Source organism: Abramis brama (genome assembly GCF_963993115.1).
Source record: "Abramis brama genome assembly, chromosome: 8".
NCBI classification, from domain to species: domain Eukaryota; kingdom Metazoa; phylum Chordata; class Actinopteri; order Cypriniformes; family Leuciscidae; genus Abramis; species Abramis brama.
In genome coordinates, this window is record NC_139970.1 from 43,289,902 (window position 1) to 43,317,185 (window position 27,284).

The following is a 27,284-nucleotide window of genomic DNA, read 5'->3' on the forward strand; positions in this document are numbered from 1 at the left end:
ATTGTCACCTGAATACTAATCACCGTCACCTGGACCTCATCATCAGTTCACCCATATATACCTGTTACAAACATTCAGTTCTTGTCTGATCTCGTCTACACATGACACAGACTCTCTGCCATACTTACCTGTATACCTACCTACGGTCCCGATCTTCTCAGCCAGTCACCTGTCCATCTTCTAAGGAACTCATCATCATCTGCAAGAGAAAGAGAGACTTGGTTACACTTCAGTTAAGCTATCTTCTGAAATTCAACTCACTGTTTACTCACCTGTTTCGCTGTACCGATCCATTCTGCAAATTAAAGCATTTAACTTACCATTCTGTCTGCTTCGTCTATGCCAAACCTGACAATGAGATGCCGTTGCTCTCGCAGGCACATGGGAACATATTACAACAAATGCGCATGCACCTATCATCCTTAGCTTTTAACATGTGAACCTTCAGAACTGTCTATGAGCTATGAGTACAGGTTATGTGCCTAAATGAATTTTTTTTTATTTTTTTTTTAACATCTATAAACCATTCTATACCGTATATAAACATGGAAACATCTGAGATGAGATTACAATTAAAGGTAATAAAATAACGATTATTCTAGGTGATACAGAATTACACAGGCAGGGGGTCTCATATTATACATTACATTCTTCACCATCCTATATATATAAACTGTGTATATACAGGTGCTGGTCATAAAATTAGAATATCATGAAAAAGTTGATTTATTTCAGTAATTCTGTTAAAAAAGTGAAACTTGTATATTATATAGACTCATTACATGCAAAGTGAGATATTTCAAGCCTTTATTTGTTATAATTTTGATGATTATGGCTTACAGCTTATGAAAACCACAAAATCAAAATCTCAGAAAATTAGAATATTACATGAAATCACACAGTAATTACACAGTGATACCATGGTTATTGAACCAGGTTTTGGTTATTTTGGCAGTGTGGGCCGGTACAAATCCTGCTGGAGAATGAAGGAAGCATGAAGTGCTCTGAACATGTCCTGGTAGACGGCTGCGTTGACTCTGGATTTAATAAAGCACAGTGGACCAAAGTCCTCTTTTCTGATGAGAGCAAATTTTGCATCTCATTTGGAAACCAAGGTCCCAGAGTCTGGAGGAAGAATGGAGAGGCACACAATCCAAGATGCTTGAAGTCCAGTGTGAAGTTTCCACAGTCTGTGTTGGTTTGGGGAGCCATGTCATCGGCTGGTGTTGGTCCACTGTGCAGTCCACTCAACGCAGCCGTCTACCAGGACATTTCCAGAGCACTTCATGCTTCCTTCAGCAGACAAGCTTTATGGAGATGCTTCCTTCATTTTCCAGCAGGATTTGTACCGGCCCACACTGCCAAAATAACCAAAACCTGGTTCAATGACCATGGCATTACTGTGTAATTACTGTGTGATTTCATGTAATATTCTAATTTTCTGAGATTTTGATTTTGTGGTTTTCACAAGCTGTAAGCCATAATCATCAAAATTATAACAAATAAAGGCTTGAGATATCTCACTTTGCATGTAATGAGTCTATATAATGTACAAGTTTCACTTTTTTAACGGAATTACTGAAATAAATCAACTTTTTGATGGTATTCTAATTATATGACCAGCACCTGTATATATAATGAAGGACAGGACAAAATGATCTATACTCACCAGAGACAGAAACTCTGTATGCTTTTGATGAGAAACTGTATTGAAACAACTGTAGTTTATAAACTCCAGCATGTTCAGTTGTGATGTTTATGATGGTCAGAGATCCAGTTTGATTGTTCAGCTTCAGTCTGTCTCTGAATCTCCCATCAAGAACATCATCATATACAGCGATTCTGTCAGCCTGTTTATTGATTTCAGCTATTAAAATGGTTTCATTTGTAAACATCCACCGAATCCAATCATAACCTATCATTTCAGTAAGACCAGAGTTTACAGTGAGTGATTCTCCCTCCTTCACTGATATTTCAACTGTATCAACAAACAGAAACAGAGTTTGTATCAGAGAGAGATTTTAAATAACTTCATGATTGCTTTTAAAAGTAAATAATTTGATATATTTAAACATTTCAAATAAATAATACATAAAACAAAAACAGACAGAAAAGACACATTTTTTTATTTATGTTTTTATTAATGATTATATCTTGTGATTAAAACATAAAATGGTGAAATAAAATTTTAACTCACCAAAGACAGCGAGAAAGAACTCAGTTTTCATAAAGTTGCTTTGTAGTTTATAAACTCCAGCATGTTCAGTTGTGATGTTTGTGATGGTCAGAGATCCAGTTTGATTGTTCAGCTTCAGTCTTTCTCTGAATCTCCCATCAAGAACATCATCATATACAGTGATTCTGTCGGTCCATTTATTGATTTCAGCTATTAAAGTGTCTCCAGTTCCAAACTGAATCCAATCATTATCCTTTATTTCAGTGAGATCAGAGTTTAGAGTGACTGATTCTCCCTCCTTCACGAACACCAACGTCACTGATCCTGATACCAAAAACACACACAGAGCACACACAAACAGGGTTTGTCAGATTAATACTGTGAAATCACTTAATAATGCTTTACTAAATAATACTTTTAAAATGTCAGTTTGAAATAAACAATATCATAAAACAACTAAAGAAACAAAATGATGTATGAATTAATTTAAATATTGTCATTAAAAAACGGGTTAAACAATTTTTTTTAACCTCACCATGGACACCGACACTGAACTTTCTCTTTCTCACACCGTTGATCTGTGGTGAATAGTATCCAGCATGTTCAGTTGTGATGTTTATGATGGTCAGAGATCCAGTTTGATTGTTCAGCTTCAGTCTGTCTCTGAATCTCCCATCAAGAACATCATCATATACAGTGATTCTGTCGGCCCGTTTATTGATTTCAGCTATTAAAATGTCTTCATAATATCCAAACCTCCACTGAATCACAACATCATCCTTTATTTCAGTAAAACCAGTGTTTAGAGTGAGTGAATCTCCTGCCCTCTCTAACACTGACGTCACTAATCCTGATACCAAAAACACACACAGAACACACACAAACAGGATTTGTCAGATTAATACTGTGAAATCACTTAATAATGTTTTACATTAAATAGTTTAAAATGTCAGTTTTAAATAAACAACATAAACATAAAACAACAAAAGAAGCTAAATTATGTTTGAATTAATTTAAATGTTGTCATTAAAAAATGGGTTAAACTATTTTTTTTTAACCTCACCAAAGATATCGACATTGAACTCTTTCTTTCTCTCGCTGTTGATCTGTAGTGAATAAGATCCAATCTGTTCAGATCTAATGTTTGTGATGGTCAGAGATCCAGTTTGATTGTTCAGCTTCAGTCTGTCTCTGAATCTCCCATCAAGAACATCATCATATACAGCGATTCTGTCGGCCTGTTTATTGATTTCAGATATTAGAGTGTCAAAACACCTCCACTGAATCACATCATCATCCTTCATTTCAGTGAGACCAGAGTTTAGAGTGAACGATTCTCCCTCCTTTACTGACACTGACATCCATCCTGTAAAACCAAAAACACACAGAACACACACAAACAGGGTTTATCAGATTAATACTGTGATTAAATTGTTTAAAATGTCTGTTTGAAATAAACAGTATAAAATGACAAAAGAAAAACAAAATTATGCATTAATTTAAATTTTGTCATTAAAAAACAAGTAAATTTTTTTTTTTTATCCTCACCTTGGATATCAACACTGAACTTTCTCTTTCTCTCGCTGTTGATCTGTAGTGAATAATATCCATCATGTTCAGTTGTGATGTTTGTGATGGTCAGAGATCCAGTTTGATTGTTCAGCTTCAGTCTGTCTCTGAATCTCCCATCAAGAACATCATCATATACAGTGATTCTGTGGTCCTCTTTATTGATTTCGCTATTAAAGTCTCTTCATAATATCCAAACCTCCACTGAATCACATCATCATCCTTTATTTTAGTAAGATCTGAGTTTAGAGTGAATGAATCTTCCTCCTTCTCTGACACTCTTTTCACTTCTTCATCACCAAACACACCTGAAGAACAGAGGTTTTTTTTTACAGATTAAAGCTTTAAAATTACATGATGTTGGTTTGTTGAAGCTTCACTAAAATACATCTAATCATTTAAAAAAAGATGACAAATGAAAAGAGAAATAGATTTATTTATGGAACTGTTAGGTCTTGTATGAGTAGTAAGCACGACACCGTATATCTTCAAGACCTCTCATTTTATTCCGAACAGTAACTTCACATGTTTAGCAGTAAGCACACTTCTTCTTCTCTCCCTTTGTTTCACCCACTTCTTCTTCTTACAACACAACGTCCTTAGAGATAGCATTATGAATTACAGTACATGACACAACACTTCCCCTCTTTGTAAAAACATTCTTCTTAACTCAACAGAAGGAAAACATGTACACTGAATAAAGTAGCTGTGACAATCTAGACAACTATTCAGTAACAGTCCGTACATTATATTCAATGCATGTAAAACAGTGACATCTTTGTTAACTAGTAACTCATAACATCAATACATGAATGGTCAGCAAAAGAGCGATTAACTCATTCAGAACCGTTTTTTTTTTTTCTCTCATTGAGAGCTACACCTGTGCAACTTGGATGTAAAACAGTCCTGTTTAGTGTATCTCATAGTCCAACCAGGCTTCCGTCTCATACGCAAGACTTTCACAGAACTGTGTGTAGTGTTGGGTGTTTGCTGTAATGTGTTACTGGCACAGTCAGTCAATCCAGGTGAGTATGCCAGGTTAGCAGCATTCCACTTTTTCCCATCACTGAGCAGGAATGTGTTGGGTCCCACTCTCTTCTCTACTCTTACAGGAGCAGAAAATCTAGGATGACCTTTTGGGGTTGCACGAGGACACCTTTTTCTCACTCTCCCTCCCACACGAAAGAGAGGATTGCGAGCACTGCATTTGTGATCAGTGTATAATTTATTTTTGTCCTGTTTCTTTTTCACATGTTCACGGACAGCAGCAAGATCACATTTGCCCTCCCCATGTAAAGGCAGGATGTTAAGCTTGGTTCGCATATTCCTCCCATATAAGAGCTTGTATGGTGACACACCCGTCGTAGCGTGAGGCGTTGCCTGATACACCTGGAGCCACTCTGTAACAGCCCTGTTCCCGTAGTTGTGAGTGTTGAATGGCTGTCTGGATGCAACCTTTCAGTGCACGGTGAAATCTTTCAACAGCACCGTTAGATGCAGGATAGTACACAGATGTACGGATGTGTTTTATATCTCGTTCCTTCACAAACTCAGCAAAGACAATTGAGGTGAACTGTGTACCATTGTCCGTAACGATACACTCTGGGTTGCCATGACAACTAAAAACCGTACTCAGAAATTTGACAACATCCTCAGTAGTTGCACTGCTAGCAAATGCAAGCTCAGGCCACTTGGAATGATAGTCTGTGAGCGTTATAGCATATCTGCAACCAGGCTTTCGCAGCTTTTCCAGTTCAGGACAAGCAGCACAGGCAGTTTCAAAATCAGTCACTGAAAGAGAACACAATGTTGAGGAAATTAATGCAACTATTTCAGGCTCTAAATCAGCAGAGGAGTCAGCAGGTGCCAGTATGGGAAGACGAGACAAGCAGTCTGCTGTGTGGTTCTGGGAACCCGGCCGATAAACAACGTCATAGTCAAAACAAAGCAGACTTGCTGCCCAACGAGCAATCCGCATTCCGGTTTTCCCCATGCCTTTTGTAGTCAGTAAGGTGGTGAGTGCCTGGTGATCTTTGCGAAGTGTAAAACGATGGCCCCACACGTACGTTTGCCATTTTTCAGTAGCCCACACACATGCCAGAGCCTCCTTCTCCACTATAGATTTTTTTTCAGCATCAGTGAGTGTGCGGGAAGCAAAAGCCACTGGTTTTTCTGTTCCGTCTGATTGGGCGAACACTGCACCCAACCCGTAGTCACTGGCATCCGTTGAAATGACTGAATGAAGTGTGGGGTCATAAATGGCAAGGGCCGGACTGGACACAAGCATCTGTTTAATGTTCTCAAAACTGCTTTGAGCAGCAGGCGTCCAAGAAAATTGTCATTTTTCTTTAGCGCACTCACGCATTGGGGCAACAACTGTCGCAAACCCAGGAAGGAATTTTGAGTACCAGGACACTAATCCTAGGAAGGATTGCAGAGATGCTGCATCAGATGGAGGCAGAGCTTCACGGACAGCATCTAGATGCTCTCGATCAGGTAGGATTCCATGAGCGTTAATTACATGGCCCAGAAACCGCAGTGAAGTCTGTTTGAAATTGCATTGTTTATCATTTAACACCAGCCCAGACTCTTTCAATTTCTGCAACACAGTACTAAGTTTCAAGTCATGCTCCTCAGATGTTTCTCCATACACAATAACATCATCCAGGTAATTTTTGACACCTGGTACACCCTCCATGATGGTGGCCATCATCTTTTGGAAAGCGGAGGGTGCTGACGCCAGGCCATAGGGAACCATGCGAAATCTGAACAGGCCGTCATGAGTGATAAAAGCTGTAATATCTCTACACACCCTGCCTAAGCTTCAGCCAACAGTTTCTTGATACTTCTCTCTTATGTGCGGAGACCCGCTCTCTCAAGACCCGCTCAGTGGATATTGGATAACACTGGGAAAGCGTGCCCATTTTCGTAGGAGGGAACGCTTGGGCTCCGCAAAAAAAAGGGAGGCACTAGGAAAACACATGTGCACTAGCCCGTGGGGTAGTGGACACATGGCAGTCTCTGAGGTAGTCCCAGCCCGGAGGGTGGGAGCGTACTCAGCAGAGACGACAGAGCGTACTCTGTCGAGGGGAAGACACTGGCTAACCTGGGGGGAAACCGCATCGTGGAGAAGACACATATGGGGTCGTCGTAGGGACCACTGACATAAGAACCCCAGCCTGAACTCAGCTCATAGTGAGAGGTAACAGGCCTGGCGATGGGCGATCCGCCTCGGGGTTGACGGAGGAACTCACGAGGTTAGCCGTTTGTTGGGTAACCAACGGAGCAGGATAAAGCACATATCTGGTCCATGGGGCGAGAATGGCGTAGCAAGCTGACACTAACTTAATTCCTCGCGCTACTGGCCGTAGCGAGTACACGGGAGGAAACAGGTTCTACATGAAGGCTATAAAACTTAGCGAATGTGTTAGGTGTCGCCCAGCCCGCAGCTCTGCAGATGTCTGTCAGCGAGGCGCCTTGAGCCAACGCCCAGGAGGAGGTAACACTCCTAGTAGAGTGTGCCCTCAACCTAGGTGGGCAAGGCACGTCCTGGGACTCATACGCCCGGACGATAGCATCCACTAGCCAGTGGGCTAACCTCTGCTTGGAGACAGCCTTCCCCTTCTGCTGGCCTCCATAACAGACGAAGAGCTGATCTGAGGCCCTAAAGCTTTGAGTTCTGACAATGTAGCAGTGCAGAGCGCGAACAGGACAGAGGAAAGCCAGGGCTGGGTCTGCCTCCTCCAGGGGCAGCGCTTGCAGTTTCACTACCTGATCTCTAAACGGAGTGGTAGGAACCTTGGGCACATATCCGGGCCGGGGTCAACGTGAGAGAAGTCCGGCACGAACTCTAGGCACGATTCGTCGACCGAAAATGCCTGCAGGCCTCTACCCTCTTGATGGAAGCCAAAGCCAGCAGGAGAGCTGTCTTCATTGACAGGATATTTAATTCGACTGCATGCAAGGGCTCAAACGGGGAATTCTGGAGCGCTCTGAGCACTAAAGTTAGATCCCAAGAGGGTATGGGGTGCGGATTACGAGGGGGTTTCAACCTCCTGGCACCCCTGAGGAACCTGATGACCAGGTCGTGCTTTCCCAAAGACTTACCTTCTACTGCATCGTGATGAGCGGCTTTTGCGGCAACATACACTTTGAGGGTGGAGGGAGACAGCCTTCGCTCCAACCCATCTTGCAGGAAGGAAAGGACGACACTGATCAGGCAAGTTCAGGGGTCTTCCCGGCGGGAAGAACACCAATCGACGAACAGGTTCCACTTCAACGCATAGAGGCGCCTCATAGAGGGGGCTCTAGCGAAAGTGATGGTGTCTACTACAGCCTGTGGTAGGCAACCTAGAACCTCCGCGTCCCGTCCAGGGACCAGACATGGAGTTTCCAGACGCCTCGTAGAGGGGTCTCTAGCGGAGAGAAGGTCCTTCCTCAGAGGGATCGGCCAAGGAGGGGCTGTCGCGAGGAGCATGAGTTCTGCAAACTAAGTCTGGTTGGGCCAATATGGTGCAACGAGCAGGACCTGCTCCTCGTTCTCCCTGACTTTGCACAGGGTCTGTGCGAGAAGGCTCACTGGGGGAAACTCATATTTGTGAAGGCCCTGGGGCCAGCTGTGTGCCAGTGCATCCGTGCCGAGGGTTCCTTCGGTCAGGGAATAGAACAACTGGCAATGGGTCGTGTCCGTAGAGGCAAACAGATCTATCTGAAGATTTCCCATATCAGCTGGACCGCCTGGGGATGGAGTCGCCATTCTCCCGAAAGGGGCGGCTGCCGTGAGAGCTCGTCAGCTGCATGGTTGAGCACACCAGGGATGTGAATGGCTCGAAGCGACCTCAGATGCTTCTGACTCCATAGGAGGAGATGACAGGCAAGTCGCGACATACGACGGGAGCGTAGACCACCTTGGCGGTTGATGTACGCAGCGGTCGCAGTGCTGTCCGTACAGACCAGTACATGTTTGTGTTGAAGTAGCCCTCTGAGGCGGCACAAGGCTAAGCGTACTGCTTGAAACTCTAGGCAGTTGATGTGCCAATGCAGTTGGGGCCCCGTCCACAGACCCGAAACTGCATGCCCGTTGTACGTGGCCCCCCAGCCGTTGGCAGAAGCATCTGTGAAAACCACAGCATGCCTGGACACCTGGACTAAGGGCACTCCGGCCCGTAGAAACGCAGGGTCTGAACAAGGGCTGAGGGTTTGGCGACAGTGTGGGGTGATGTTCACCCGGAACGTGCCGCTCTGCCACGCCCATCTCGGGACTCGATCGTGAAGCCAGCGCTGAAGCCTCCGTGAGGCGCGCGGTCTGACTGACCGAATCCAACTCCATACCGAGATAAGAGATCCTCTGCGTGGGGCAGAGTTTGCATGAAACCCCAGTTGACTGAGATGCCGAAGCACCATGTCCCTGTGTTCACACAACAGATCCCGCGAGTGAGCTAATATGAGCCAGTCGTCGAGATAGTTGAGAATGCGAACGTCACGTTCTCTCATGGGAACAATGGCCGCCTCCGCGACTTTTGTGAAGACACGGGGTGACAGGGCCAGCCCGAAGGGTTGGACCTTGTACTGATATGCTCGACCCTCGAACGCAAAACGTAGAAACGGTCTGTGTCGAGGAAGAATCGAGACATGAATGTACGTGTCCTTCAGGTCGATCGCTGCAAACCAATCCCGGGGACGGATGCACTCGAAGATGCGTTTCTGCGTCAACATTTTGAACGGGAGCTTGTGCAGGGCCCGATTCAAAACTTGCAGGTCCAGGATTGGTCGTAACCCACCGCCTTTCTTGGGTACAATGAAGTAAGGGCTGTAAAACCCTGACCTTATCTCGGCTGGAGGGACCGGCTCGATAGCGTCCTTCGCCAGCAGGACGTCGATCTCAGGACGTCGAGCAGAACAGGGGCATCGCAGCCCCACACATGGGTGGCCGGCGGGCAAATTGAATTGCATTGCAGAGCCGGATGGTACGGGTCACCGGGACGGCCTGGGAAGCGCTAGCCAGGCTTCGAAGAACTGTACCAGTGAGCCCACCCGGACCACCGGCATACCCGGGGTGGGGCAGCATGGTGGAAGGCAGGGACTCGACTCCGGAGGCATTGGAGCGGCCGAGAGTGGGGTCTGGGTGTGCGGAGCAACCCCCTGCTTCCACGAGGGGGCAGACGGCAGGGAAGGTCGAGTCCAGGTTTCTGACCCTCCTTGCCCAGCGGGAGATGAGAGTGAGGAGGCCGGGGCGGCGTCACTGCCATCTGAGCGCTGGGGTGAGGGGAATGAGAGCGGCGAGGCAACGTGGAGGCGCACACTGTCATTCTGGCCCTCTTGGACGGGGTGAGACTGGGAGCGGCGAGGCAACTGAGCGGAACAGAAACAAAACGTAACCAAGGATTCTCCACCCGGCCCTCCTCCGGGGAAAGGAGTGGTGCAGACGCTGGAGAGCAGCAGTCACGTCCTCTGGGTCGCCCGTCTCATGGTCGCTTCCCTTTCCTCTTGCCGGGGGGTTTAGGCGAACTCGGAGCGGGCTGGGCAGCTCTCTTGCGGCTGCACCCTGCTGCCTAGGTGGAGGCTGCTGCTTAGGCTGAGCAGGGGCGGGGGCGGCGGCAGGAGGGTGCCGTCGGCGATGAGCAGCTGGAGAAGCATCCGGCGAAGACTGGGCAGCAGCAGCCTGTCTCCGGGGCATGATGTGCTTGATAACCTCCGACTGCTTCTGGGCGGCAGACAACTGTTGGGCGTAGCTCTCCACCGCGTCGCCGAAGAGGCCACCCTGGGAAATGGGGGAGTTCAGGAACTTACTCTTGTCCGACTCCCTCATATCGGCCAGGGTGAGCCACAGGTGTCGCTCCTGGACAACAAGCATGGACACTGCCCGGCCCAGGGAACGTGCGGTGACTTGCCCGGGCAAGCATAACGGCCATTTCCGGGTCCGGCTCGGACAACGTTGCCACACCCAAAGGGGGCAACGCAGCCGGGTCGTCATCCCCAGAAGATGACCACTCTCCCTCCGATGCAGCGATCGACATCTGGTAATCCGGCCACACGAGATGGCCCGGCGGTCTCCTGCGGAGGCTCCAATGGCAGCGATGCAGAGGAGTGAGGGGCCCGTGGGGGTCTTTCACCCGGCGGGTCATTCATCACTGTGATCCTCAGACCACCAATGGGATTAGCTAAAGTAGCCTTCTTCTGAAATGAACCAGAAGAAGAACTAGATCGAGGAATCTCCAAAGGGACTCCCCCTCGTTTGAGGGTTCTCAGTCTCGATCTTAACATCGCGATGGTCATGTTCCCGCTGTGGGAACATGACTCATTCACGAACACTGCCTCAGCGTGCAGATATTGACCACATCCAGAAACACACGGGTGAAACGTCATCCTGAAAAGGACGCGGTCTTCACTTGTGTTGCTCTTTCAGAAACACTCTCTTATTGTGCTGAAGCACAAAGGGATCAAGGCGGCAACACAGCGGGGAAACTGCAAGCCCACTGTGTGCACTCAGCTGTGACAACAACTCTTTGAAAGAAGCAGATCGCATGAAGTAACAGCCGCTACCCGGGAGACTCGTGAAGATCACTGAAGTGCCGTTACACCAACACAGAGAGGTCTTGAAGCAGCAGACTCGTTGAGCTTGTGGAAACACTATCCGAAACGCTCATTCACTCAGAGGACACAACCGGTCTGCTCCGAAGCAGAAACCAATTTGTGTATGCTCGCGCTTCCGCTTTATACTCGCTCTGGCAGGCGGGGCGCGGAATGCAAATCTTGCATGCCAATGTTCATTGGCTCATTTTAGTTTCACTCAAAGGTTTCATTCATTAGTTTCATTTAGTTTCATTCATTTTTCAGTGAAGACTGCTTGCTAAGGTGAAGGTTTTTTAACATTTTCTGAGTTTGAGAGAGTTATCTCGACTAGACTACTGCAACTCAATACATACATATATTAGCCAATCCTACATTTGAATCGCATACGAACATCCAAAACGCAGCTGCTAGACTTCTGACTGATATTTTCCTACAAAAAAAAAAAGTTTGACAATTGCGCCGCTGATTGCATTCACAGAATTCAATCAGAGGAAGAGTTCAGTGAGCTTTGGAGAATTAGCTGTGATCTGGTCCAAACAGAAATCAAACCGAACAAAAGACAACGCACAGTGAGTGAGAACTTGTAGCATTACTCTGTTGAGGAAACCGTAGTTGAGTGTTTTCTGGACAAAACTAAACTAAAACCACTGTTGGACCCGACAGGTAAGGATCTTGTTGATCGCGAATACGCTGTTAATACCACTTGATAAAACTTGCTTTTGAAAAAAAAATGCACAAATGAGTGGAAAGAACTGCGGAAGTTCGCAGATCGAAGTCAAGGGTCTCATCAAAAAGATGAAGCCTTCCACCTCTCCCCTGGACCCCTTCCCTACAGCACTCATCAAATCAAACCTGTCGGCCATTAGTCCTCTCATCACACAAATAATAAACCATTCATTAAACTCTGGCCATGTCCCACCCCCACTCAAAACTGCCGTTATCAAACCTCTCCTGAAGAAACCCAACCTCGACCCAGAATGCTTCTCTAACTATCGGCCCATCTCCCATCTTCCATTCCTGTCCAAGGTGCTTGAAAAGGGACATCTACAACGTCATTCACTGTTTGAAACATTCCAATCTGGTTTTCATACTGCCCATAGTTCAGAGACAGCACGGTTGAGGGTAACCAATGACCTTCTGGATTCTGGATCCCCCTCTCTGCTCATTCTCCTTGACCTTTCAGCGGCCTTTGATACTGTCGACCACCATATCCTCCTAAGCCGTCTCCATACTGACATTGGTCTCCGTCACTCCACACTGGACTGGTTCTCCTCATACCTCGCTGACAGGACAGAGTACGTCCGCCTGGGATCTGCTAGGTCCCGAACAGCCTCTGTCACTTGTGGTGTCCCCCAAGGATCTATCCTAGGACCCCTGCTCATCATTCTATACATGTTGCCACTGGGTCGTGTCATCAGCCGACACGGCATCTCTTTTCACTGTTATGCTGATGACACTCAGTTATACCTGCAAACCGACTCAAACCTATGCTCTACCCCGGTCCTTTCATCATTATCTGCTCCCTCATCTTCTTCTGCTCCCTCTTCACCATCATCTCCAGCCCTATCTAACTGCCTTACTGCCTTAGGAGATTAGGGCATGGATGAGTCATAATTTCCTCCAGTTGAACAGCTCTAAAACTGAAGCCATACAAATCGGCACCCCTCATCAGGTCCAGTCATCACCCATAACCACTATCTCTTTCTCCGGTCAAGAAGCTGGACCCACAACTGATCTTTGCAAATCACATCAAACATCTGTACAAAACATGCTTTTTTCATATCAAAAACATTTCAAAACTCCGCCCCTTCCTCACTTTCTCTGACACAGAAAAACTCGTCCACGCCTTAATTTCCTCCAGGCTTGATTACTGTAACAGCCTGCTTATCGGTATACCAAATAAACACCTTCAAAAACTTCAATTCATTCAGAACTGTGCTGCCCGAACTCTGATGAAAACCCGCAAATACGAACACATCACTCCCATTCTTCAGAACCTCCACTGGCTCCCCATAACCTCAAGAATTCAATACAAGATTGCCCTATTCACCCACTTTTGCATCTATAACAACGCCCCGCAATACCTCAAAGACCTCTTTACCCCTCACTCATCCACCCGTAACCTCCGGTCACAAAGCACAAACCTCCTCCATCAGCCACGCTCAAGACTCCGCACCATGGGAGACCGAGCCTTCTGCTCTGCTGCCCCTTGCATCTGGAACTCCCTCCCTGAACATCTGCGAAAACCCCAGTCTGTGGACACTTTTAAAAAAGAGCTTAAAACTGTTTTGTTCAGGCAGGCGTTCTTAAGTTGTCCTTAGGCTTTGCTAATTTCACTCTGCACTAAAAACTCCTCTTTTAGCTGTTTTTTTTTTCTTATATATTTTATCACTTGTTTTTTTTTTCTGATTTTAATTAGTTCAATGTGGTCTCTGTAGCACTTTGAGATTCTTGTATGAAAAGTGCTTTTACAAATAAAATGTATTATTATTATTATTATTAAGTTCGATTCAGTGAAATACTGACGCCTCCAACTCTACCGACTGTCAGTTTGACTTATTTTTTATTATGGATATACCTGTATGCACCCGCTGTGGTTCTTCTCTGTGTCTGTAGTGGATTTTGTAAATGTTGTTGTGCAGTGTATAGCAATTGTTTCCAGGATTACATTACATGTTGTGGGATTTTCTTGTAATATCCTCCTGAGTTTAGATTTTTCTGTCAGTTTATGTACGCTCACCCTTAGAGTTTGAATGCTCCCCTATCAGTGCTGTCCAAACAGTGAATGTTAATCTTCTCTGACTAATTTAACCAGTCATTTATTACATGATACCAGAAGAGAAACAACTGAAGCCATAAAACAGATTTAAAACTCACCATCCAGACGCCAGAAACACAAACAGAAGAAAACAGCGCAAAACATCTTCAGCGCTTTCAGTCCACAAACATGGAAAGACAAACTCTTCAGAACTGCTTCAGTAATAAAATGACAAATGATCTGATGCGAGGCTGCTATGTAATAAAATGAAGTGAAACTCCACCAACATTTAAATAACTGCACGTCAACATCTAGCACTTTCTTTCTGATAATTCACGCTCTGAACTTTATCACAAGTGCGCCTCAACTTCCTCTAGATCAAAAGTGTAATTTTCAACAGAAATAAATGCGTGAAAAGTGTCTTAAAGCAACAGTTTGCTTACTTTGACAAGAAAGTATCAACCAAAGTCACTGCACATGCAAGTGTTATTGATTCATGAACAGAGTGGATGAATTGTTCTCATATGTAATGTTACTGTATGGGAGCATCAGCACAGAGAGTGAATTAAGGGAATTACTCATTCATTACTCATTGATTCTAAGAAAAGGGTATTTTTCATAGACACAGAAAAATTATTCTTTGTTAGCATGTACAGCGCTTAGAGCGTCACAAGATCAGAAATCGTAAAATTGACTTTGTTGCAAGCAGAGAATCAGAACCAAATATCTACCAGAAATGGAACAAGGAATGAAACTATGGAACCATCAGCTTTCTTCTTTCAAAGCACCTCATTAAGAGGCGTCTACCGCTTATTATTATGTACACTTTGAAGAGTAAAAATGACAGAAGGTTACGTTAACTTTATTAAAACTGCATATGGTATACATATGGTGCATAATTGCACTTCCAAAAGTCATACATTTGTGAAAAAAAATAAAAAATACAAAAATAAACGAATATACAAATTTATTTTAAGTATAATAAATAAAACATAAAAAGCAAAGGCAGATCAGAACATTTAATGAACAAAACCGGGTTCTGTAACGTTACATGGCAGACAGCCGGGCGATAAAGCTCGGTAACCGGGATCAGTCCAGGAAACATCCACAAATCCAGAGGAGCAAAGAAACGAATGAGACTAAATAGCATACAAATCAAATGAAAAATGAAACAGTGCGAGCGAGGCTACATTAGTCACATTAGAAAATGAAGTTGTAGATTGTGTTTGAATAATTACGTATCTTATTTAGCTGAGGTAGGCTAAATTAAGCGCAATACTCACGTATCCTTGCTCGATGAAGAATGAGACAACACAAATGAGCCCAACGGGCGGTTCAGGTCAGTGACGAGTACATGTCGTCCAGTGGTTGTCTAAACACCCTTGGCACAACCTTAAGCAATGGCCCTGAATGGTGGTTTAATGTCAACATTGTGATAACGCTGTAACAACCTTCACCACACAACGTAGTTATAGAAACCTTTTGGCCATGTAACGTTGTCAGAAGGTTGGGTACGTTGTGCCAACAATCTGTGTTTGCTGGGTTGGTAATGTGTCTGTCGCACTATAGCGTTTTCAAGTGTTTTCCAAAAGCTTAAAATGTGCATGTGTAAAACAATAAAAGCTCACAGAGACTTTCTGGTACCCAAGTCACAATCAAAATCATCATTCCATTTGTAACCGGTTGATTAAGCCATTTGTAAAAAAAAATATTGCATCACAATAAGTGTATTGTGATTGTCAAAACATTTTAGTAACTAAACTGAATTTTATTAGGTTTAGCGACAACATGTTACAATGTTTACATGGTTCGATTTCTGGTAAGCTACACTTTTTTATTATTTCAATTCAATTCAATTATTGTGATTTGATTTAATATTGACTCATTTGGATAAATATTAGGTAGGCTACACAAGATAGGCATTCATTTTTCTCAAGAAAAAAAACAACTCACCTAATGCTGTAAACATACAGAGAGCCCTATCAGCTGGCAGTATTATTTAAGGTTAAAAATAACACAAATTAAATATAATGCAATATAGTACACATATTTAGCAAAATACTCTCTATAGCTCTTTTTTTCTAGCCAACTAACGTGCTATAGCCTATATTATGGCCATTAAATGGCTTTCCTGAGGTAAATGTTATGTGACATAATTGTTCTCCAGCTGTTTTATATCATAAGTAACCTGCTCTGTCTAGTCTGTCGGTCTCCGTGTCCCCTTTGCTTCGCGATTTTTCTGTGCGTGAGAAAATGGATGTGTGGCGTGAGAGCGTGTGAAAAGTGTCAATTGCGTGTGTCTCACGGTGAATGCGTGAGAGTTGGCAGCTATGGTATTATACACACAGTAGTTCAACAATCAGATTTTGATGCACTTAAGAGTTTACAGCACATTTATATTTCTGTGAGTTTACAATTTGCATGTTAACTTACAAATATGTTATGCATTTTCCATTTATGTTTTCTATGTGTGCTGTCTTGTTATGTGGTGTAATACAACACCTACATTAACACGTTAAATACTATATATCACTTCTCCTTTCTGTGTTCTCGCTCAGACTCATGGTGTATGCAGACGGGGAAGCAGAGGAATGAGAAAGTAGGCCTTCTGATGTCTATATACTAATCTTGCCTCACTACTCTGTTAAAGGTGAATATATTCCTCATGTCCATCATCCTATTCATTGTGTGGTCGTGTTTATGGAGTCCGGAGGTTACCACTTGAAGTCTGCTACACATGTTTGGCTCAATACAGAAATCATGTTTTGCTGTTTACTCACGCCACTCCTTCTAGTGGTTTTTGCAAGATATGGTGGTTTCTTTCTCATTTGCTCTTCTAGTTCAACTGGCTTTAGTCTATTTTCTAAATATTATTCAATATGTATATCTTTAATGTAACATCATCTATCATTTCTTGTCCAACTTCACTATCTCTACACTTTTCTGTATTTTCCTGATGACAGGCAGACAAGCTGGAAAACATGAGAGAATAGAGATAAATGAAGATGAATGAAGACATTCAAGCAGACGAGGAAGAAGGAACCAAAACTGATCTAAGGTAAAGCATGTGAAGGAATAAATAATCACAGCTAACATTGCTTTACCTTGCCGGTTTAACATTAATAACAAGAGGAAACAACTAGACAGCCGTTTAGGTTTGTGGATATATTTAAACTCATGACTTGTGCAACAAGCTGAAGGATTAAGAAAGAGGGAAGTATAACAGAGAAGAGGAATTGCACATATGAAGAACCAATCATAATAGAGAAAATTAAAGCAACACTATGTAGCTTTTCAACTTTCATAATATATTTCCAAGACTCTTGTGATGGTACATCGACTTAAAATAGGTTGAATGACACGTCTGCCATAGCCTGACGGGGTCTGTATCGCTTTTACTGGCACTACGTAACTTCGGGGTTCGGGTAGTAACCCGAGCACAAAAAGAACTACAAAATTCGACTGCTTTACGGCATACGTCACTTCCCCCACCACTTCCTCAAATTTGGACGTGAGAGGCCAACCAGCATTTGTTTTCCGGCGTTCGTGCGTATGTTTTTGTCATGGCCAAAGCAGCAACTGACAAAAAAAAAAAGTCAGAAGTAAGCCTATGTCTAAACGGCGTGTACAAGTTTGGTAGGAGCTACATTCTTGCAAGTAAATAATACATGATTAGACGGACAAAATGATCTTTAGGCTAAGTAGCCTAATGACTGCAGGCTGATAGTCATGTTTGTTTATTTATTTTTCTGGTGAAAGTGTCTTGCCTCAGGCTATAATGCAAATCGATTTTTCAACTTTGCAGATTTATCTATGGTAGCTTGATATTATAATATTGACGATATATGGCTATTACCTACCACACAAACATTGAATTGAATTAGCATTCTGTAAAACAGTAGCCAATAGGCTACTATAATGATGCTGGCTTGTAAACGTGAGCTACGCGATCTTTTGGCGTTTGAAAAAAATAAAACCCATGAAACTATATTCATATGACATGCTGAAATATATGCCACTGTACCCCCAAGTCTGCCCAAGACGTGAGAACTCCTTCTGCAGAGTTCGGGGGTATTGGCTTGTCAACAAATGCACGTGTATCCCCTGGTGTTACCATGACAGATTTTACGACCGCAGTAGAAGACAATACTGTTTCCCAACTGTAGGGGAACCCCGAGAGCAAAAGTTGCTTGGTGTTGCTTTAATGTAATGGATAATGTCACTAGCCACATTTCCATTACAGATTTGCACAAAACTTTTGCGATATTTTCTAAATGTCGATAAAAATCTATTGCGAAATGACGACATTTCCATTAACCGATGTTATGCGACTGAAACGTAATTTTGCAAAAAGTATCCACCATGGCCACCCGAAGAGTCAACTCCGCCATGGCCACTAGAAGGGTCATCTGTATCCACTCAATACAGATGACCCGTCCCGTCATGCCCGGCGAGGCAGAGACTGTTAACGGCATACCCACAGAGCTCCCTTCGCCGCTGGTCCCGTCCAGCCCAGAGCTTCCTTCGCCGCTGGTCCCGTCCAGCCCAGAGCCTTCTTCGCCGCTGGTCTCGTCCAGCCCAGAGCCTTCTTCGCCACTGGTCCCGTCCAGCCCAGAGCCTTCTTCGCCGCTGGTCCTGTCCAGCCCAGAGCTTGCTTTGCCGCTGGTCCCGTCCAGCCCAGAGCCTTCTTCGCCGCTGGTCCTGTCCAGCCCAGAGCTTGCTTTGCCGCTGGTCCCGTCCAACCCAGAGCTTCCTTCGCCGCTGGTCCCGTCCAGCCCAGAGCTTCCTTCGCCGCTGGTCCCGTCCAGCCCAGAGCCTTCTTCGCCGCTAGTCTCGTCCAACCCAGAGCCTTCTTCGCCGCTGGTCCTGTCCAGCCCAGAGCTTGCTTTGCCGCTGGTCCTGTCCAGCCCAGAGCCTTCTTCGCCGCTGGTCCTGTCCAGCCCAGAGCTTGCTTTGCCGCTGGTCCCGTCCAGCCCAGAGCCTTCTTCGCCGCTGGTCCTGTCCAGCCCAGAGCTTGCTTTGCCGCTGGTCCCGTCCAACCCAGAGCTTCCTTCGCCGCTGGTCCCGTCCAGCCCAGAGCTTCCTTCGCCGCTGGTCCCGTCCAGCCCAGAGCCTTCTTCGCCGCTAGTCTCGTCCAACCCAGAGCCTTCTTCGCCGCTGGTCCTGTCCAGCCCAGAGCTTGCTTTGCCGCTGGTCTCGTCCAACCCAGAGCCTTCTTCGCCGCTGGTCCTTTCCAGCCCAGAACTTGCTTTGCCGCTGGTCCCGTCCAGCCCAGAGCCTTCTTCGCCGCTGGTCCTGTCCAGCCCAGAGCTTGCTTTGCCGCTGGTCCCGTCCAACCCAGAGCTTCCTTCGCCGCTGGTCCCGTCCAGCCCAGAGCTTCTTTCGCCGCTGGTCCCGTCCAGCCCAGAGCCTTCTTCGCCGCTGGTCTCGTCCAACCCAGAGCCTTCTTCGCCGCTGGTCCCGTCCAGCCCAGAGCCTTCTTCGCCGCTGGTCCCGTCCAGCCCAGAGCCTTCTTCGCCGCTGGTCCTGTCCAGCCCAGAGCCTTCGCCGCTGGTTAAAAGCATCTTTTGCAGCGATTTTTGTGTGAGCATATCAGTGAACACCCCTGACCACTCGGTGGTTTCACGTCTTTGTAAACGAAAGTTTAATGCGTTTTAGGAAGGATTGTTCCAGTGCACCTACAGTATGCAACTCTGGCTTCCGGTGGCGCTGCTCTGTGGCTGCCGCGCGGTGTCTCCCACAACATTTACGTTGATATAAATTTTTATCTGAGACTCTCTTAGAGCTAGGAGCCTTTTTTAAGTTTTTCTTTAAGTTTATGTATGATATTTTTTTGGGGGGATATTAATCATGGATCCTGCAGTGTGGAGCATGTTTGGACTGCTGGTGGCGTTCTTAAATATCTATCTCTCCTATGGACTGAACTTCGGACACGCTGCTGGCGGCGTTGCCCTCAATGAAATTCGATACGACCGAGAGTTCCTACTACTGCTCCGCAACTCAGTTGCACTAGAGCATTCTACAGTAGTGGATACAATCCCGAATTATCTCAAAACCAACGAGAAAGGCGTCAAAGTTCAAACTAAGCGGAAACGGGGATGCAGAGGAGGTCTTCGTCGCCGATTGAGACGGTTGAAAGAAAAAAACAAAATCTGCCTGCCCACTACTCTTCTCATCAACGCGCAATCCTTGCGAGCAAAAATGGATGAATTAACAGCTAACATCCGCTACCTACATGAGTTCCGGAACTCCTGTGTTCTGGCAATTACCGAGACGTGGCTGGACAGCAATGTCTTGCCCAGTGAGGTTGAACCTGAAGGCTTCGCATCGTTCAGGACCGACCGAGATTGTAACATCACTGGGAAGACTCGTGGAGGAGGTGTATGTCTTCTTGTTCGAGAGGAATGGTGTCGTGCAGTGAAGGTCAGAGAAAGCATGTGCACTCCGGACATTGAACTGTTGTGCGTTTCTCTTCATCCGTATTATTTACCAAGGGAGTTTCCCCAAATTTTCATTACTGTAGCATATTTTCACCCCAAAGCAAACTTTAACAAAGCGCAAGAGACTATTTACAATCTATCTCAGAGACTTGAGTCAATTTCTCCTGATGGTCCTAAGTTTATTCTGGGAGATTTTAATAATTGCAACATTAAGAAGAGTCTACGCACATATTATCAATATGTTGACTGTCCCACAAGGGAAAAAAAAGACTTTAGATATGTGCTATGGAACTGTTAAATATGCTTATACTTCATCTGTCCTCCCACCACTGGGGGCATCTGACCATAGTGTTGTATATCTTCGCCCTGTTTATGAGAGGTTACTTGAAAAGGAGAAACCCCAGAAAAAATCTGTTAAAGTGTGGGACAATGATAGTACAATGGCTTTACAGGGGTGCTTTTAATGTACCCAATGGGAGGTTTTTGGTAGTAGAGACCTTAATGAGTATGTTGAAATAGTTAATGAGTATATAAATTACTGTGTGGATACTATTATTCCTACTAAGACTCTTACGGTCTATCCTAATGATAAACCCTGGGTGTCTAAAGAATTAAAGATCCTTATTAATAAGAAGAGGAAAGCATATAGAAATCAGGATGTGATAACTCAGAGGCATATACAGAAGCAGATTAAAAGACAAATTCAGATAGATAAGTATACATACAGACAAAAAATAGAAGCGTCTCTGACATGTGGTAACTCACGATATGCCTGGCAGGGGATTAAGAATATGACAAACGTTCCTCATAAGGGAAGAGGCAAACAGCCTCTGGTGTTAGAAGAATGTGAGGAGCTAGAGATGGCTAATCAGCTCAACTCATAGTTCTGTCGTTTTGATAAGGGAGAAGGTAATGCTGCCCCAGTGTTGCCACCATCACCCTCGACTAAATCTCCTGTTGGTTTTTACATCAATGAAATACAGGTTAGTCAGATTTTTAAGAAATGTAATCCTCGGAAAAGCCCAGGTCCAGAAAAGATATGTGGTAATGTTTTAAAACACTGTGCGGCCCAGTTAGCGCCAGTTTTTACTGATATTTTTAGAGCTTTGTATAATTCTGGTATTATTCCTGCTATATGGAAAACATCTACAATAGTACCAGTGGCAAAAGTTTCTAGACACTTAGGATTAAACGATTTTCGACCAATAGCACTCACATCTCTAGTGATGAAATCTTTTGAGCGTTTAGTAAAAAAGTATATTGTATCTGAAACAGAGCATCTTATAGATCCTCTGCAATTTGCATATCAAGCCTCTAGGGGAGTAGAGGATGCAATTTTAACTGTACTACATCTGTTGTATTCGCATTTAGAAACACCAAAAACAATTTTTTTTTTTTTATTCTATTTGTGGATTTCTCATCAGCTTTTAACTGTATCTCTCCAAGAACAGTAGCAGACACACTGGCAAAATAATTCTCATTAGATAATAGGATGCTTACATTTCGGATAAAATGATTACTTCGGTCGGATCACCTCAGGGATGTGTCTTATCTCCATTATTATTTATTCTATACACTAACTCTTGTGCTAGTGTTTTTAAAAATAGATTCATTATCAAGTATGCATATGATACTGCCATAGTGAGCCTTTTATATGACGGAGAGGAAGAGCATGGTCCTGTTTTGAATTTTTTCTTGAACTGGTGTGAGAAATCAAATCTCCTCTTAAATGCTTCCAAAACTAAGGAGATGGTTATTGATTTTAGAATGAGAGAACAGGATATAACCCACTCTACACTAATTAATGGGGAACAAATACAATTAGTAACACACTATAAATACCTCGGTATAGTTTTGGATCATAAGCTTAAATGGGATGTGTGGACTGACTTTTTAAGTAAGATACAACAAAGGTTGTACTTCTTAAAGAAATTACTGTCTTTTAACGTCCATAGCAGATTGCTCTTGATGTTTTATGGAAAGCACTATGACATTTTGTGTGAGTTGTTGGTATGGTAATGCTTCAGAGGCTCAGAAGACATCACTAAGGAAAGTAGTGACAATGATAAGCAAACTGTTAGGAATTAAGTTAACAAGTATAGAGATATATATAGAGAGAGTGCTGAGTAAAGCTAATATCATTGTGAATGATAAGAGGCACCCCTTATCTTATGCATTTGAATTACTACCATCTTGCCGAAGATATTGTGTTCCACGATGCATGAAAAACAGGTCCAAACAATCTTTCATCCCCCAAGCAATTAGATTTTTAAATTCTTCTCCTAGTCTTGATTGATGGTCAGCTGGTCTGGTCATGGCAAATTACATTGAATTGTTTTAATTATTGATTGTTAATTTGTATATGCCATATATAATTGTGATTGTGATGTCTGTGGGAGTGTACTGCAAACTACTTTCCCTAAGGGGATAAATAAAACTGACTGACTGACTGACTGAGGTGGGAGGGTGCTACCACAGAAACCGAAAATTCTCGGGCCAGCAGCATGTGTCCAAATTTCAATCTTAACCATTCTATTTCATCAGAAACGAGCTGAAAACAGGGCTTTAAGTGTAAAATACCGAACTTGTCCTTTAAATACTATATATCACTTCTCCTTTAAGCATTCGTGCTCAGACTCATGGTGTATGCTGACGGGGAAGCAGAGGAATGAGAGAGTGTTATTGGCGTGTTATTCAAGCATTAATGGCAAGGAAAGACTCTTATACTGGGAGCGGCACATATGAGGTGTTTTTGGTGTTTATCCCTCAAATCTGCTTTCATGTCTGTAACGGTTCATGAATTCGCTGACTCTTTCTCGCGCTGTGTTGTGGTTTATGTGTGTGGTGGGCGCGGTCGCTTATCATCACTCTGATTATCCGCACCAGCTGCAGCTGATCAGCGGCGCCTATTTATACTCACTGTTTTCGTCTTGTCTTTGTTAGATCATTGTGGATTTGTTCCCGGTGTGTTTCGTCCACCGCCTGTTTCCTGTTCACAGTGAAATTGTACTCTTGTTCGGTCCGCGCTGCCGGCGATCCTCGGAAGCCTTCTCTTCGGGTGTCGGCCGTTCTTCTGAGTTCCGTTTCGGACATCTGCACACCACCATCTTTATCCTGGATCGGGTTGCCCATCAGCGTCCCTGTGCCACCAGGAGAGACTGTTCCGGACATTTGTTATTTCCTTCATTGCACCCTCCAGCTACTGAGATCAATAAACACTTTTTACTTGCATTTGAATCCGTTGTTCTTTACCTTTACAGAACGATCTGACCCTAGAATGGATTCAGCAAGTACCCCTGATTTAGGTGAGTTCCTGTCTCTCAGCATATCGTGTATGGATCAACAGGAGGAGAACTTGGCTGTTACTGGTCGTGCTGTGCAAGCCTTGGTGGCGCAGGTGTCCGAGCTCACCCAGCAGCTTCAATATCTAGTGGATCCCACTGTGCCACCCACACCGCCTGTTCCCCCCACCCCTCCCGAACCCAGCCGTCAACCAGAGCCGCGATTACCTACCCCAGAGTCACATTCGGGTGAGCCAGAGTTTTATAGAGCATTTTTAACCAAGTGCTCGATGTTCTTTTCTCCTCAGCCACTGACCTTCAATACCGAACAGTCAAAGGTGGCCTTTGTGCTGACGCTGTTATCAGGACGTGCGGCTCTGTGAGGAACGGCGGTGTGGGAGAACCAACATCTGTGCTGTTCCTCATTCCAGGCACTCTCAGAGGAGATGAAGAGGGTCTTTGATCAAACAGTCGCAGGTCGAGAGGCGGCTCAGTGACTCGCAGACCTTCGTCAGGGAGATAGATTGGTCTCCAATTACTCGATCGAGTTCCGTACCGTCGCCACGAAGTGCCACTGGAACGAGAAAGCGCAGTGGGACATGTTCCTGCATGGGCTGACTGACCGTATCCAACGGGAGATTTATACCCTGGATCTCCCAAAGAAGTTGGATGGACTGATCGAACTGGCTCTACGGGTGGACTCTCATCTTCACTGTCTGCAACAACGTACACGGATACCCTTGGTCCCTGGAGTTTTTGAGAGCCCTCAAGCCAGTGGTAACAATACGGTCAGCCCCGTCTTTGATCACGAGCCCATGCAGGTGGGTAGAGCTCGGCTTTCCCGGGAGGAGAGAGAACGTCGGAGATCCAAAGGACTGTGCGTCTACTGTGGCGGGGCCGGTCACTTTCTTAACACCTGTCCTGTAAAAGATCGGGCCCTGCAGTAAGTATGAGGCTACTGTCGGGCGGGATCTCCACTGAAAAGACCTCATCTTCCACTCTCCTCCCGGTAAGACTGCTATGGGCAACCCAGTCTCACCGTTGCCAAGCCTTATTGGATTCGGGGGCCGAAGGTAATTTTATGGACTTGTCTTTTGCTTGTCAACTCCAGATCCCCATCATGCCTCTCACTAACAAGATTTCAGTTAATGCATTTCAGTTAATGTCAGGAAACCACTCGGAGGAACTCTCATTTCTTCTGCTGGACTCTCCTCTGGCTCCCATTGTCCTCGGTCATCTTTGGCTCATTCAGCACAGCCCTAGGATTGACTGGGGACACAACTCCGTGTCCGCTTGGAGCACTCAGTGTTATGCGTCTTGTCTAGTGTCTGCTTGTTCGTCTGCGTCTGGTTCTGTTTTGCAGGAGCATCGTCCCTATGACTGTACGATAGATCTACTGCCAGGTACGTCTCCACCTAAGGGCAAATTATATTCGCTCTCTGCTCCAGAGAGGGAGGCCATGGAGAAATATATTTCTGATTCCCTAGCAGCCGGGCTCATCCATTCTTCCTCTTCTCCAGCGGGGGCGGGGTTCTTTTTTGTGGGGAAGAAGGATGGCTCTCTGCGACCGTGTATTGATTACCAAGGGTTGAACAACATCACGGTAAAGAATACTTATCCTTTGCTGTTGATGTCTTCAGCCTTCGAGCGGTTGCAGGGAGCATCCGTCTTCACTAAATTGGACTTAACCTTCTGGGGTCTAAGGTGTTTTTGGGGTCCTTGAGATGTTTTGACATGCCCTGACATTTGTGCTTTTTTCAGTTGCTTATAAACATTAATGGCAAAGGTGTAATTACACTCTATTTAGCACAAACAGGGCTACCATAATATGTGAGCAACATGTATGTACATGTTTGTATTTTTGAGAGAATAATGTCTATGCATGGTTATTGAAAAAAATAAAAATGAAAGTTTCTGAAATAAGGCCACAAAACACATACTAAATATGTGTCCACAAGACTTTTGAATAATGCATTTTGTCACTGCAAGTTTTTTTCTTCAAAATGATGTGAAAATCATCCTGCCTAATCATTCACATAAAACAATACATTGATTTAAATTTTGTAAAACACTTTTTGTTTGGAAAAGCAATATGCGTAGGGGCGTGGTTCACACCTGAGAAGACAACTACCTGCATAATGAGCCGCATAATGAGCAGCATAATGAGCCGCATAATGAGACTTTCATTCAGGTGTGTTCCTGAGCCACAAGAAAGAATGCAAGTACAATATATATATATATATATATATATATATATATATATAATATAAAATTGGTTCACAGTTGGAAACACAGTTGTTGTTTTTTTTTTCACAAATTGTGATTGCAAATTGTATAATATCCAAGGTAAACATTTCTAGTTAATTGTTCTCATACTGTATTTTCAGAAAGTTTTGGAATATATTCTCTACCCATATGTGTCACTAATAAAACACAATAAAATAATTTAAAGAGAAGGCTTATATTGACCTTTTAAAGGGGACCTATTATGCCCATTTTCACAAGATATAAAATAAGTATCTGATGTCGCCAGAGTGTGTATGTGAAGTTTTAGCTCAAAATACCCAACAGATCATTTTTTACAGCATGTTTAAATTGTCACTTTTTGGTGCTCAGAAAAACGCGCTGTTTTAGTGTGTGCCCTTTAAATGCAAATAAGCTGCTGCTGCATGGCACAGGGGGCGGAGCTTCATGAGCTCGCGCTCAGTGTCAGAAAAATCTCATCTCACGGAATGATGATAATATCAGAAAAAAGATGGAGCGTCAGTTTTACTCCAGAAAATCACTGTAAGAGCTGAGTAAACACAGTATAAGAAGTGTGCAAGTACATAAACGAATTTCGGTAGAGTTGAGGGAGCATTTTCTTTGAAAACAAAATGATTCCACCTCGTCTTCAGCGGCTGCCTCAGATTTCGGGAGTAAATAGAGAGAGCTATGTGGATTAATACATCCAGCCACACAACACCTACAAAGCTTGGGAGACATTCTCGTCAGTGCAGCAATGACGGATGTGTACAACTCGCTATGAACTCGATCAGGGCGGGTCTATGTTAAAACGGCAGTGTCTGTCAACACTCGTGGGCAGGGCCTGTGGCTTTAGTGACGTCACTAAAGCCGCATTCTGAAAACAGGTCGTTGGGAGACACTGCCGATGATTTATGGGGATTAATAAAAAAGGAGTGAGTGGATTTTTATCACTATTGGGTGGTTGTGTACACACACTGCCAACACACATTTATGTCCAAACAGCATGCAAAAGTGACTTTTGCATAATAGGTCCCCTTTAAATTTTGTCGTTAAAAAACAAGTAAAAAAAAATATTTTTAACCTCAGCTTGGATATTGCAACGGAACTTTCTCTTTTTCTCGCTGTTGATCTGTAGTGAATAATATCCAGCATGTTCACTTGTGATGTTTGTGATGGTCAGAGATCCAGTTTGATTGTTCAGCTTCAGTCTGTCTCTGAATCTCCCATCAAGAACATCATCA

General features: G+C 44.3%; 2 protein-coding genes across 2 annotated transcripts in view; one reads left to right on the plus strand and one right to left on the minus strand.

Moving 5' to 3' along the window:
- Positions 1–593: 593 nt before the first annotated feature.
- Positions 594–6,032, minus strand: LOC311087874 (uncharacterized protein; the record flags this gene model as incomplete). Its single annotated transcript, XM_084121346.1, has 6 exons — positions 594–598; positions 2,198–2,500; positions 2,712–3,026; positions 3,240–3,542; positions 3,725–3,927; positions 5,104–6,032. 6 exons carry the CDS (start codon positions 6,030–6,032, stop codon positions 594–596), a joined length of 2,058 nt encoding a protein of 685 aa, XP_083977472.1.
- A 10,592-nt stretch (positions 6,033–16,624) lies between these two features.
- The window catches only part of LOC311088383 (uncharacterized protein), a 190,751-nt gene continuing 180,091 nt past the window's right edge, over positions 16,625–27,284 (plus strand). Inside the window, exons 1-2 of the mRNA XM_084122447.1 lie at positions 16,625–16,725; positions 17,039–17,133. Coding sequence (XP_083978573.1) covers positions 17,075–17,133 — 59 coding nt within the window. The 5' untranslated portion in view covers positions 16,625–16,725; positions 17,039–17,074. The remainder of the gene's footprint in view (positions 16,726–17,038; positions 17,134–27,284) is intronic.